Source organism: Candida metapsilosis (assembly GCF_017655625.1).
Source record: "Candida metapsilosis strain BP57 chromosome Unknown scaffold6, whole genome shotgun sequence".
Taxonomy (NCBI): domain Eukaryota; kingdom Fungi; phylum Ascomycota; class Pichiomycetes; order Serinales; family Debaryomycetaceae; genus Lodderomyces; species Lodderomyces metapsilosis.
Window position 1 is genome coordinate 86,772 of NW_027138164.1, and position 13,406 is coordinate 100,177.

General features: G+C 39.1%; 7 protein-coding genes across 7 annotated transcripts; 3 read left to right on the plus strand and 4 right to left on the minus strand. All coding sequences in view use genetic code 12, as the record gives it.

Moving 5' to 3' along the window:
* Positions 1–240: 240 nt before the first annotated feature.
* Positions 241–1,366, plus strand: ASC1 (40S ribosomal protein RACK1; the record flags this gene model as incomplete). Its single annotated transcript, XM_067693294.1, has 2 exons — positions 241–765; positions 941–1,366. The coding sequence occupies 2 exons, from the start codon at positions 241–243 to the stop codon at positions 1,364–1,366; spliced, it is 951 nt and encodes a 316-aa protein (XP_067547030.1).
* Positions 1,367–1,459: 93 nt separating this feature from the next.
* I9W82_004243 (uncharacterized protein) lies at positions 1,460–3,136 on the minus strand (the record flags this gene model as incomplete). The annotated part of the gene is made up of 1 exon (XM_067693295.1): positions 1,460–3,136. The coding sequence occupies one exon, from the start codon at positions 3,134–3,136 to the stop codon at positions 1,460–1,462; it is 1,677 nt and encodes a 558-aa protein (XP_067547031.1).
* Positions 3,137–3,245: 109 nt separating this feature from the next.
* I9W82_004244 (dihydrofolate synthase) lies at positions 3,246–4,460 on the minus strand (the record flags this gene model as incomplete). Its single annotated transcript, XM_067693296.1, has 1 exon — positions 3,246–4,460. The coding sequence occupies one exon, from the start codon at positions 4,458–4,460 to the stop codon at positions 3,246–3,248; it is 1,215 nt and encodes a 404-aa protein (XP_067547032.1).
* Positions 4,461–4,543: 83 nt separating this feature from the next.
* Positions 4,544–5,035, plus strand: MED11 (Med11p; the record flags this gene model as incomplete). The annotated part of the gene is made up of 1 exon (XM_067693297.1): positions 4,544–5,035. The coding sequence occupies one exon, from the start codon at positions 4,544–4,546 to the stop codon at positions 5,033–5,035; it is 492 nt and encodes a 163-aa protein (XP_067547033.1).
* Positions 5,036–5,042: 7 nt separating this feature from the next.
* PSF1 (DNA replication protein) lies at positions 5,043–5,777 on the minus strand (the record flags this gene model as incomplete). The annotated part of the gene is made up of 1 exon (XM_067693298.1): positions 5,043–5,777. The coding sequence occupies one exon, from the start codon at positions 5,775–5,777 to the stop codon at positions 5,043–5,045; it is 735 nt and encodes a 244-aa protein (XP_067547034.1).
* An 879-nt stretch (positions 5,778–6,656) lies between these two features.
* Positions 6,657–8,309, plus strand: I9W82_004247 (uncharacterized protein; the record flags this gene model as incomplete). The annotated part of the gene is made up of 1 exon (XM_067693299.1): positions 6,657–8,309. The coding sequence occupies one exon, from the start codon at positions 6,657–6,659 to the stop codon at positions 8,307–8,309; it is 1,653 nt and encodes a 550-aa protein (XP_067547035.1).
* A 31-nt stretch (positions 8,310–8,340) lies between these two features.
* Positions 8,341–13,320, minus strand: GCN2 (serine/threonine-protein kinase; the record flags this gene model as incomplete). The annotated part of the gene is made up of 1 exon (XM_067693300.1): positions 8,341–13,320. One exon carries the CDS (start codon positions 13,318–13,320, stop codon positions 8,341–8,343), a length of 4,980 nt encoding a protein of 1,659 aa, XP_067547036.1.
* Between the last annotated feature and the right edge of the window lie 86 nt (positions 13,321–13,406).

Consider the following 13,406-nt stretch of genomic DNA (forward strand, 5'->3'; position numbering starts at 1 on the left):
TGATGTTCCTCTTGCTCCCCTCCAATGACTTTCCCTTCAACTATATCCCTCCCAGACTGATATTTACTCAGAGGCTATGAAAAATTTTAGGCTATTTCTTCAATTTGTACAGTGCACTACCAACTGAAAATTTTTCTTCTACATCAATCCTCATAGTAAAACTTAGTCCAAAAAATTTTTCACTTCCCATCTCCCTTTCTTTCTTTTTTTTAGCAACTACAATTCATCTACACACAAATAATGTCTGATCAAGAAGTTTTAGTTTTAAGAGGTACCTTAGAAGGTCACAACGGTTGGGTCACTTCATTGGCCACCACTCCAGTCCACCCAGATTTGTTATTGTCTGGTTCAAGAGACAAGACCTTGATTAAATGGAAATTGACTGGTGGTGACGACAACCAATACGGTGTCCCACAAAAATCATTCAAGGGTCACTCACACATTGTCCAAGATGTCACTATCAGTGCTGATGGTGCTTACGCTTTGTCTGCTTCTTGGGACAAAACTTTGAGATTGTGGGATTTGGAATCTGGTAAAACCACCAGATTCGTTGGTCACAAAGGTGATGTCTTGTCTGTCTCAATTGCCAAGAACTCTAGACAAATTGTTTCTGCTTCAAGAGACAAGACTGTTAAAGTTTGGAACACCATTGGTGAATGTATGGCTACTTTGAACGGTCACAACGACTGGGTCTCAGCTGTCAGAATCTCACCATCTGGTAACAACTCATTGGTCATCTCAGCTTCATGGGATAAGACCGTTAAGGTATGTTTTTATTTTTCTTCTTTATCCTGTCCAATTTTCAAGTGATGATTATCCTATATTTGCTACTTCAGACGTTGCATTAGCTTCGAATGAGACATATCTTTATCACCAAGATCTCTGATTGAAAATTGGGCCACTTAGTCAAGTGCATTTTTTTTTACTAACTTCTCTCTAGTCATGGGATTTGACCGACTACTCCACCAACGCTGACTTCATTGGTCACACTGGTTACATTTCATGTATCACTTTGTCCCCAGATGGATCATTGTGTGCTTCTGCTGGTAAAGACGGTGTCATCATCTTGTGGGACTTGAACTCAAACAAGACCTTGTACACTTTGGATGCTAAGGCTGAAGTTCACGCTTTGGCTTTCTCACCAAACAGATACTGGTTGGCTGCCGCCACCACCACTGGTATCAAGATCTTCAAATTGCAAGAAAGATCCTTGTTGGATGAATTGAAACCAGAATTTGCTATCGGTGCTAACGCTAAGGACCCAGAAGCTATCTCATTGGCTTGGTCTGCTGATGGTCAAAACTTGTTTGCCGGTTACACTGACAACCTCATCAGAGTCTGGCAAGTCATGACCCCATCTGCTTAAGCGTAAAATGTGGGTGTGTTTTTTTGTAATATAGAGATTCTACAGGAAAATCTAACGTTAATGTATACTTTTTTTTTTTGCGGGGGATTCGTTTTACTCTATTAAGTAGATTTTACCACTGGCACTTCCTCCGACAGCCCAGTTTTGGGTGGGGTGTAATGTACAGACAGCAGGAACAGCTCCAATCTGGTCATTCAAATGGGCTAAGATGTTTCCCTTTTGATCGTAGACGTCCATACCACGATTCATATTTGCAATGATAAACTTTTGCATCCCATCTTGTGGATTCTCTTGCCATCTGGATTTAAGGATAGAAACCCAGCGACCTGTTTGACAGTTGTGTCTGATCTTATTCATTGGGTGAAGATTGTTTGGCATGATGATCTCGTCAGCATCGGCTTGTTTTGCTTTGAAATCAGGCATATAATCGGACTTCCAATCGGTGATTTTCGGATTGTCATTGTAGTTGAATATGCAAATTAAATCGTCGTAACCATTACAAACCAAATGATTGTCAACATTCCAATCAACACAAGATACAGATAAACGTGAACTGTAATTTCCATACATGTGAGCGCTCTTGTAGTCGTCAAATTGACTGTACTCCAGTTCCCCCGTTTTTCTCAAGTCCCAAATTCTTAATGTCCTGTCTAGCGAAGCTGTGGCGATTTGATAGGAGTTGTTTGGATTAATAGCGAATCCGCCAATTTTCTTATCATGCAATCTAAGATAATCAATGCTAGCTTTTGGTTTAGTTCTGGTATCATGCCTGCAAAATAAACCATCAAGTGTGGTCATGTACATTAAATTTGGATCATCACGAACCATATTAATATCACTGACTCCCAAAAACGACGATCCAGAGTCACTCAAGTAGGCAACTTCCGAGGTTGACAATTTGTTTAAATCTAGCGACCTAACACTACCGTCATACGATGCTGTATACAATTTTTGCAATTCATTTGCTGGGGTTAGGATTTTCGATATATTTCTTCCATGTGGACGTAAAATCGTAATTGCTGGTTTCTCTGACGACGATGCGTCTGGGGCCCATATTCCCAAATTTCCGTCAGTATCTCCAGCAGCAATAACACGATCAGTAGTTGCAGGATGAAACATCATAGCAGTGATTCTATGATGGGTCAACTTTACATCCAATGGGTCAAATTTTTGAAAGATTCGTTTTGAGTCAAACTCCTTTCTCTTTGAATCAATTGAAGTGTCACTATTGATTCCCTTTCTTTTTATCTCTTCGTAGAAGTCACCAGCAGAAAACTTCCCACCAAGGGATTGAATCATCTGTAATGTTTCATTCTCTTTCAAGAGCACATCATCTTCAACTTTAGGGGACTCTTGATCACTCTTATTCCTAACTTTATCTTCAAATAGCATATCACCACTTTTACGATCTGTGATCAAATCAATCAAATTGAAATCACCAAAAAGTTTGGTTCTTTTCAAAGTTTCATATTCCCTCTTTTTGCGTTCCTTTTCCTCCTCTTCTTCCCTGACCCTCGCCGCTTCATCTGGATTCTCCAACTCCGTTTGGATACCAGCAAGACGTCGGGACCTTCTTGAAGGCTCAACCACCTTTTTGGTCTCGGTTTTTGGCTTAACTACCTTCCGCCTTTTAGTTGGTTGCGGCGAGCTTGATTTTTCAACATCGCGAGCAATATCGTTGGAAAGAGCATCGAGATCCAATTTTGATAGGAGCTCTTTATTTCTCCGGATGTTTTCTTGTCTCTTCTTCTCCAAGTTCGAAAGTGCCATTTGTTGGAGTTTTCTGCGTTGAGATGATGAAGGATTTAAAAGACGCGTCTCTTTTAATGATTCCGCTACCAATTTTACTAAAGATACATCGAAGCTGTACATTCAAAAACTATTTAACGACATCAGCGTACAAGTATAGACTTCCACAAATAACGACAGGCGAATTATCACTCTTGTTTTCCTTTAAATAAGCAACCACATCACCAATATAAGCTTTCTCTGAAACAACCTTTACCTGACAATACAATTTTGCAACTTCCCTTATCTTATCCACCAGTTCACAATTTATCCATGGCATTTGCTCTGGTTGGTGAAACAATGTCGGTATGACAGTATCATGATTTCGAACAACGTGTTTCAACAAGTTGCTTAAATTCTTACCTTTAGTCATTCCGATAACAAAGGTAATACTGTCATCAGGGAATGTGGCTTTTAGATACTTTCCAAGCTCTATAGCAGCATCCTCGTTGTGCGCGCCATCAACCAAGACCTCTCCTAACTCAGGAACCTTCAACGTCTCCAACCTGCCTGGCCAGTATGTATTTTTGATTCCACTAATAATCTGATCTCTCAAGAATGTATAGTATTTTCGAAGCGATTCAACTATTTTGAGTGCAACTGCAAGATTATTTAGCTGGTAATCTCCTTTCAACGGGCTGAATCTTAACATCTCCTTATCATTTGCGGTCGGTACCACAACATCTAATTCACAGTCTAGTGACTTTGCTTTTGCTTTGATCACTTGTAGAACCTCTTCCCTGTTCAGTCCATCTACAAAGCACGGTAATCCTGTCTTTAAAATACCCGCTTTCTCCTCTGCAATCTGTTCAATTGTGTTTCCTAGTAGACCCTGGTGATCCATACCAATTTTTGTTATCGCAGTAGCAACTACACCTCCTTCATCTTTAAACGCTTTTAGCACATTTGTGGCATCTAATCTTCCTCCAACGCCCACTTCAATTAATGCCATCTCAACCTTTTCCAATTCAAAAATTTTAAACGCCGTTACAGTTAAAATCTCAAACTCTGTACATTTCAATTGCAACTCTCGATCTGCTTGTAAAACATTTTCATTAACCATGTCAAACTTGGATCGCAGATAGATCTTGTTGTCAATTGTTATACAATCATTCAATTCAACCATATGTGGAGATGTGAATTTCCCATTGCGAAGACGATGCTGTGTTAATATGGATGAGATGTATGCTAATATGGACCCCTTTCCATTCGTACCAGCGACATGTATCGATTTGTACTTCAAATGAGGATTGTTAAAGTGGGACAATAGTCTTGAAACTCGAGAGAGCCCAAGGTCGATTGGCATTGATAAAGAGAACACAGTTTTGTTTGATGAAAAAAAGTATCTTTGCAAAAAATATGCTTTATAGCTAAGTCCCCTCCGCAACAATGTCTACTGAAGATAAACCAGACAACTATATCCAAGAAAGACTAGATGCTTTGTCAGACATAGATTTCAAGATTGTTTCCCTTCTTGAAAACTTTTCTTCCTTCTTTGAAACGTTTCCAAATAAAGATAAAGACCAATTTGTTAATGGATCCAAACAAATATTCGACACATTAAGTAAAGTAGCTATAGACCTACGAAAGGAAGTGAAGCATTTAGATGACAACATAGGAGTGTATGATAAGAACAAGGATGGAATCATGATTCTTCCCATCAATGTGGATCAAAAGAATGGTGAATTGGGCAAGTTGAAGTTGAATTCTGAATTGAAAGAGTTGGCAGGATTACTAAACAAAGGTGAAAATGGGTCCACGCTTAAAGAGGAAGCTGATAGCAGGAATGAATCGGGGGATTCAGAAAAGGCAATTGAATCACGAGAGGATACACATGAAGAGAATATAATACAAAATCAAGATGTCGAAATGGCAGACTAATTGGCCTCTATATTTCTTCTAAATAACCTTGTTGAATCAACCTTTCAACATCACTTTTCCTGACATAGAATTGTGAATCTTTAATCAAGTTGAATGAACCATATTCGGTCGTGACATCACCACCATCTTTCAAGCACCTAACATCGATGAAAATATCAGTTGGAGGCTCCAAATCACCAGTCAAGTCCAAATATTCACCAAATTTCAGTTTATAATTTGTTATTAGATTCTGATAATTCTTGTAGAAATCTTGTTCAAAATGATTTAAGTTATTCAAGTCTAGCTGTGTAGTGTAATTAGGAATTGTTTTTGATTGCGGAAGAAGTGCTTTGCTATTTGGCAAAGAAGGCACACCCAGGGTGGCAGCTGCATCAGCCGCTGACTGCCCTGATTGATCTATCGATTCTGCAGGATCGATGTTTAACCATGCAAACTCAATGAGCTTGTCACTGCGTAACTTCTCGTACGCTAGTAAGCATCGCTTATTCCTTCTCATGGATAAATGTGTCACAAATGTCTGACACTGGTTGATTTTATAGTCCTCTTCCTGTTGAGTAGAAATACCCTCTTCTTGGTTATCGAGGTTGTCTCCAATTGTTGACAAATATTCGGCATCTCGATTCAAATCGTTGATCTCTTTAACCACGTCTTTAACCAACTCAGCTTGGTATATTGGAATACTAGGCAAGTTGGAGAACCTCTTTGCGTCTGCTACTAACTTATTAGCTTGATCACCATACATTATTTGGCCTCTCTTCCGTGGTGCTGATTTGGGTGCTGTTGATAAAAATCATTCTCATATACGCGTTCTGGTCGCTACCACTTGCGTAGCAATATTTTTGATACAGTACTGGCTTTCCTTAACTCAGTGACAACATCAGTGAAATGTATTCTATTGTGGAAAGCATGACGTCTGTAAGCTTTTGAAAGATACGGTAGCTATTTTGAGCCTATGGGTTGAGAGCTATAATTCTGAAAATTTTGCAACAATTTCAGAAGAAAACTACGCCCCACAAGAACAATGTGGACATCTGGCGCAAAGTTTGCACAATGTTTAGCTTCAGCAATTACGTTTGAATACTTGTTAGATTAACAAAGTGCTCTGTACTTATCAACGCAGATACACTCAGGAGGATCCAGGGAGTGCAAATGATAGTTTCACATGCAAATTCGCCACAATATTTACATATAAGGCAGAGAATTATTCAATATCTGTATAACACTTGCGTAAGAGGAAACAACGCACAGAAAACCTGCAGTCTCTTGCTTATTAGATTGTGAAGTGTTTACAGTTTGTCGGTATAAAAAAGTTTATAACAATGATTCAATGAATTTTCTTGTCCATTGGATTTGGCGTTCTTTTGTTGTTTGTCCACAAAAGGAAAATTACAGAAAATTAATTTCATATGGACAATCAAATAAACCAATCTGAACTTTATCTTTACATTTGAAAGAGGTTGGTGATTTGCACATACACACAAGCTCAATTGCTATACACAAGTCTCTAATATAAGACTGAATCTATATTTATCAATCTGCGGTGAAATAATTGAGCCAAAGAGTCTATTTTTTTTTGTCGAATACCACAGTGCCCTTTGATAAGTCAAATATAGGAGACTAAATGAGTACATTTGAAGGTGAACTGGTTGCAAACGGTGGTGCAACATTACATGAATCAAAACCTGCATCCACAAAGACCAAGCTTAACGATACTCAGGATAAACAAGGTTCAACTGACGAATTTCATCCAGCCGCATATTGCTACATATCTGACCAAAAGGTGCATTTTCGACCAATAGATGACGATTCGGATGAAGAGGATGATAAAAAATCAAAAATTTTCCAAAAGACACCTTTGTTGAAGTATGATGCCGACTACTTACCGGATAAACTCTATTTGAAGAACAAGAATTTCCTTTACTCATTGAACAATCCGTCCAATTCCGATATTGAAACAGAAGCAAATACCAGTCAGACTAGTCCAATAAGTAACCACTTGCTTACCCCAGGAGCTGATCCAATTTCTCAGTTAGAACAGTCGGCAACCTCAAGATCACCATCACCAAGCCCAGTGGAGAGCCCTCCCAAAAAAACATGTTTATACTTTCCCAAGTATGTTATAAACCTTGCCGAAAACCTTGAAACCGATTTTGCTCAGTTAAAGAGGCTAATTGTGAGAGTTTTTCCGCAATGGGAAAACATTAAACTACTTGAAATAACACAACTTACTGGAGGTATCACAAATATGCTTCTTTCATGCACCTACAACAACGAAACTACAGTTTTGATTCGAGTATATGGACACGGTACAAATTTGATTATTGATAGGCATAGAGAGTTTATCTCCCACTTGATCCTCAACTCAATCGATTTGGCACCTAATGTATATTGCAGGTTCAAAAATGGACTCATTTATGGGTACCTCTCGGGAAGATCATTGAAACCAGAAGAGTTGAGTAACAACACTTTGTTTCCTCTCATTGCACAACAATTAGGCAACTGGCACAAGTCATTGAATCACAAGTTGATTGAAGAAGGTATTGACAAAATACGAACATTACGAATTGGAGCTAGAAGAAACTCCACTAGCAAAAAGAAGCCGAGTCAAAAGAAACGGTTTATTTCCAATATCTGGGAATTGATCGATGATTGGATCGAAATTGTTCCTATCAATCCGGAGTTGATAGCGTCATTCCAACAACATTTGGAAGGGGATGTTAACGAGGGAAATTTAAAAGAAGTGATCAAGAAAGAATTCCATTGGTTGAAAGCTGTTCTTGAAGCGGCAAATTCGCCAATTGTGTCTTGTCACTGCGACTTGTTATCGGGTAATGTGATTATTCCCGATGATCTCGATTCCCAATTTTCACATGAAAACGCTCTACCGTCAGTTCAGCAAAATCCCATCAAATTTATTGACTATGAATATATGCTTCCAGCACCAAGAGGTTTTGATATTGCCAACCATTTGGCAGAGTGGCAAGGTTTCAACTGTAACCGAGATGCCGTCCCCGAACCATCCACTTCGAACCCAGTTATTGTGAAATGGTGTGAGAGTTATCTCGGCAGTAGCTCTGAAGATGTCGAATCCTTGATCAATGAAGTATCTATGTTTTATGGATTACCTGGGTTTTACTGGGGTATCTGGGCCATGATTCAGAGCGAGCTTTCAAATATTGACTTTGACTATGCCGATTACGGAAAATTGAGATTGCAAGAGTATTGGGATTGGAAATTTAAAAATAAGGAGCGCATTGCATCCTTGCCTTTGTAGGTATGCTATATAAGACAATGCTAATAATGATTTATCTTCTCAAGTCAACTATAGCCGAGTGAGATGTTCTGGATGCCACTAAAATACACCAACTGTGTCCCTTAGCCGCCTCTTTAACCAAACTACTATGTATATTCATGGCAAAACTCTTTGGTAAATTGTTTGCACTAAAAAGCACTTTTCTAACCCATTCCTCTTGTTGATGAATAGAAGTAATACTAATCATATCAATAACTTCGTCACGAACATCAAATGTGAGAACAGGACCCTGAGCAAGTTTTTGAACAACTTGAGATCCAATTGTTTTGGCATTCGTTTCAACCTCCCATTTTTCTCGTTTATTATTCTTTCGACCTCTTGGAGCTTCGTTATTAACCACAATTATCTTTTGATTCAAATCAATGGAATCCAATTGTTCAATAGCAAGAGTGTCATCCTCGGGTTGATTAGGTCCTGGTGCGGACTCTTCCTCGATATCATCTTCACTACCGCCAAGCTCTGACGTCAAGTAATTCACTAGCTCCTCATAGCTATCTAAATCGATATCCTTACCAGAAACCACATTCTTCACCTTGAGAGGTTTATAGTTTGACGATTTTTTGGATTTTCTAGCAAGTTGCTGGCCTTGTCTAATCAAAACTATCCAAGAAGCGCCAACTATTGAAGCTTCATGTAGTAAATCATCTTGTGATCTAGCAGAAATAATATCAGCACTGACGTTTTTGAGCCACAATTTACCTAAAACTTCGTAGCCACATAAGTCAACAAATTCTTGCTGTGTAGAGCTGACCAAGACATCACAACGACTTCCTTTCCATTTTGTAAAATCATTCTTTACAAATTTCCGTGACATTATATTCCTCATTAATGCAAACAAGAACGATGTTGTCAAGGTGAACCCCACGCAATGTAGTTTGTTTGGTTTAAATGTCTTTGACCCAGTGACTGATACGTCGGTGAATGACCTAATCAAAGCATCGAATCTGCCTCCAGTTATAAGTCTGTTATACCTTTTCGATTTGTCACCTTTAAAGACAGCCTGGAACATAATACCATGACGATAGTACCGGTTATCATAATTATACAATGGGTTGAATAGCATTTCCGACTTTCTCTCAAATTGATTAAGAATACCTTGCACTTTGGATAAGTAAGCAAAAGATTTCTCAACTTTTATCAACTGAGGAGAATCAATCATTAACTTTTGCAATTTCTGCCTCGCTTCAGGTAAGGAGCAAGTGAAATTGAAATTCAGTAAAAGATCCTCGATTACTGTTCTCGGGATTTGGAATTCTTCTCGAAGATACTTCTTAACCTCATCAACTGACTTGTCAATTCCCAACTGGGATAACACTGCAAAAACTCCCCATTTGACTTGGTCATCCAATTTAGTGTTTCCAAACACAAACGATACAACAGCATCAAGAATATCATAGTGATTTAAAAAGATGATTTTACGTGCTGGTATTTGGGGAATCATATGCATCACTTCGTCTGCAACTTTTAAACACTCAGCATCATTGGCAATAACTTCTCGATCTGACTGACAAGTAATGTTGAAATTCATCGCACTGTACTTTTCAGGCATGCCAATGCCTCGTAAACTTGGTCGATAAACAAAGTCATGACGATAGAATTTAGGCACGTTCACTTCATTTTTGCTGACAAAACGTGCGGCTGGAACAACCAAATCGTATGGTAAAGTGATAACAGAACCACCTCTATCGAGAAACTCATACACTTGGTCCTTCGGTTGTGCTGGTATTCTAGGCAAGACCAAATTCATGCTCATGTTTTTCACCGCACCATGCTTGTGGAAAAGCGCAGTCAATTCATCCACAATTTTGCTAAATAAAAGGTAGTCGCTGGTTGAGCTACTTGAAGTCTCTCTATTGCTGTCAAATAGGAGGTCCTTTGCCAATGAATATGGTTGATTGAACAACGCTTCTCTCACTTGTTGTTGCCAAGGTGACGCGGGGTCAGCTAAAGACTTTAAAGCTTCTTGTATCACTTGATCTTGATGCTCAACTGGTAATCGACCACTTTGTAGAAGCTCGGCTGCTCCAGGTCTTGCTTTTGGGTCCGGGTCAAGTAGTTGATGCACGATTTGCTTTTCCTGGACACCTTTCCATGCTTCTGGGTATTGACGTTGTCTCAATTGATTAAGAGTTAGAGCTCTTTCCATACCCGTTGATAGAGGATAACACATTTCGAAAAATATAACTCCCAAGGAAAACAAGTCCACTTTTTCGTCGTAATTTCCCGATGACACTTCTGGTGCAGTGTAGAAAACTGTCCCCACTACTGTCGATAAATCACCATTCTTGTTTGCAACAGCATCAACTTTTTCTGATATTTGTTCGGTGATGGGAGCTGCCGACAAGAACTGCGAATTCTTTGCCAAACCAAAGTCACCGACCTTGATGTTATTGGACTTGTCAATGAAAACATTCATGGGTTTTAAATCTCTATGGATAAAGCCTTCACTGTGGATGTAGGAAACAGCTTCAAGCAATTGACGGAATAGCCTCCAATATTCGCTCGGGTTATTTGGAAGCCCTTGTTCAATAAGATTCAATAGCGTATTGTTTTCACAAAACTCCATCTGTATGTAAAGAATAGATCTGGGATAGACTGTGTGTGTCTTTCTCTCCGACATTGCATCTGCTGAGTTGTCATACTTCTGCACATTGGAAGGTTCGGTGCTTTCTTCAGTGGAATCATCCGCGTCTGTTGAATGGGCAAACTCAAAAACATCTTCGGAGGTGTTATCTTGCCGTTGTAAAGAATCATCGTCAAAGTCAATCCTTGGATCAAATGAGTTTGAGATATAATCAATCTGAAATGAGCTAGTTCGAGTAGCCAAAAATGACGATGAGTGATTCACATAGCTCAAATCAGAGGCATCAGTAGCCGACTCATCGTCACTAGATTCTGAAACTTCTTCAGAAATAGGAGCAATCTTTCCATCTGCTGTTGATTCTGTATTCTCCTCCAACTCTTCAACCCATGTACCATAGTACCTCACAATGTATTGGTGGTTTAGTCGAGCCAATGATAGCACTTCACTCAACAAAGAATCAAGTTTGTTTGCTCGGTGTTTGATTTTCTTTACGGCGTAATAAGTACCCTCCATTCTGTTTCTGGCCTTCACAACATCACCAAAACCACCTTTACCTAATCTACCAATCTCTTCAAAATCTCTTTCATATCGACTGTTACCCCTTGTCTCCAGACTATGTGCTTGCCCTGCACTGTTGTACATTTGAGCACTGGGAACATCATGCACAGTTCTTCCAACGGTTTCATCTCGATTTCCTCTATTATGTTGTCCCAAAAGTTCACCTCTTTCTTGAGGTTTCAAAACTGGTCCGTCACGCAAAAACTTTGCTGCATTTAATTCCAATAGCGTAGGTCTCTTTGTGTATTTGGCTTGCAACAACTTGGTCAACAAATCGTAAATCTGTTCAGCGTACTCATCACGATCAAACTTTGTTTTTTCAAAAAACTTTTTATTAAATTCATCTGGGGTTGGAAATTCTTTTACCAATGCATCTTTTCCAACAACTAGTCGTAGTAGAAGCACACCCAAGTCCCAAACATCCGACTTCTGATTGTAAATTCCTGTTTGCTTCACTTCTGGAGGAGTCCATGCGTCGGGGTTCTTATTTCTATCTTTGCGAAACTTATCACTTCCTGAATTAGGATGAGACGCTAACATTTTCAAAAGTCTATACCCGTAAGAAGGATGCGCCAATTTTATAATTTTACCATTGTCATTGTCAAAAGAGTTTGCAGTAGACGCATCTGTAAATGAATTGCCTTGACCCACACGATCCTGATCTAGCAAGAAAATTGTAAATGGAGTAAGTTGCTTATGTATTAACCCACCGTTGTGTAACTGTTCCAAAACAGGAATTAAGTTCATTAACCATATTCTTGCCATTGGTAAACTAACATGCCCCTTGGATGGCATAATATCAAACAAAGTTTCCGAAACAAAGGAGAATTCAGTTAACAATCGAACTTTCCACCCATTGTGTTTGTCTATTTGAAAACCAATCAATTTTAAAGTGTGAGGATTATTCATGTTGACGCAAGATTGTAACTCTTTCTCCAAGTCTTGGACTTCATTCTTCCCAGCATCCTTTTGCCAAAATTGGTTGTTAAGATCAATCTCAGTCAAAAGGTAATTGAGCTCATGACCGTGCTTGTCCGCTTCAGCTTTGACAACATCACTCACAAACGGTTTCACAATAAACTCCTTCCCTATTGAGCTAAAAAGACCCCTTTTGGTATATCTGATGAATCCCTGGACAGCTTTAAACTTATACCTCCGTCTGCAATTGGGTAAAACATCTTCCAACTCGTTGTCGAAGATGAAATAATTATCCTTGTCATTGGGAATTGGTGCAACTTCAACTTCTTCTTCCTCGTCATCAACATCCTCATCCAATTCGGTCTTTATTTGTTGTATTTGCTTGCTGAGCTCCTTACTTCGTTTTATGGTAGCAGACTCCAACTCCTGCTGTTGCTTAGCTTCAAGCTCCTCCAAAGCTTTACGTTCATTGCGAAGTCTTTCTTCTCTTTCCTCTTCCAACGATAGTACTTTTGTCGTAACAGCTTGTATATCATCCAAAATAAATTTCAGTTCGGATATTATAGCAAAAGAAACCTCTTCATGTTCATACTCCTTGATTAGTTCTTCGGACTTTTGCTTTAGACGAGCTACGTGGGCCTTTAATAAATTTTGCGGGTTGAGAAATTTAACCTTTGGTGATGATAGTGGATAAGTTGGGGTAAACTCTATATCCAAAGTGATTGACACTGTTGGATTGTCTTTGTTCTCTGATGAGGATAGAAACACTTGGAAATGAGGATTGGGCTTTTTGTTCCATATTAGCTCCTTTGGTGTGATGTCTTTGAAGATGTCGCCGTATATCGACTCAATGCTGTTCAATTCATCCTGTTGCCTCGTTTCCAATTCCAGTGATATAGATAGCTCTTTCATGGATGAACGTATAATAGCGGTGCACTCAATATGGTGTGCGTTTATCGTGTGTGATGATTTACTTCGCGTTTTGGAACTTTCTTTTA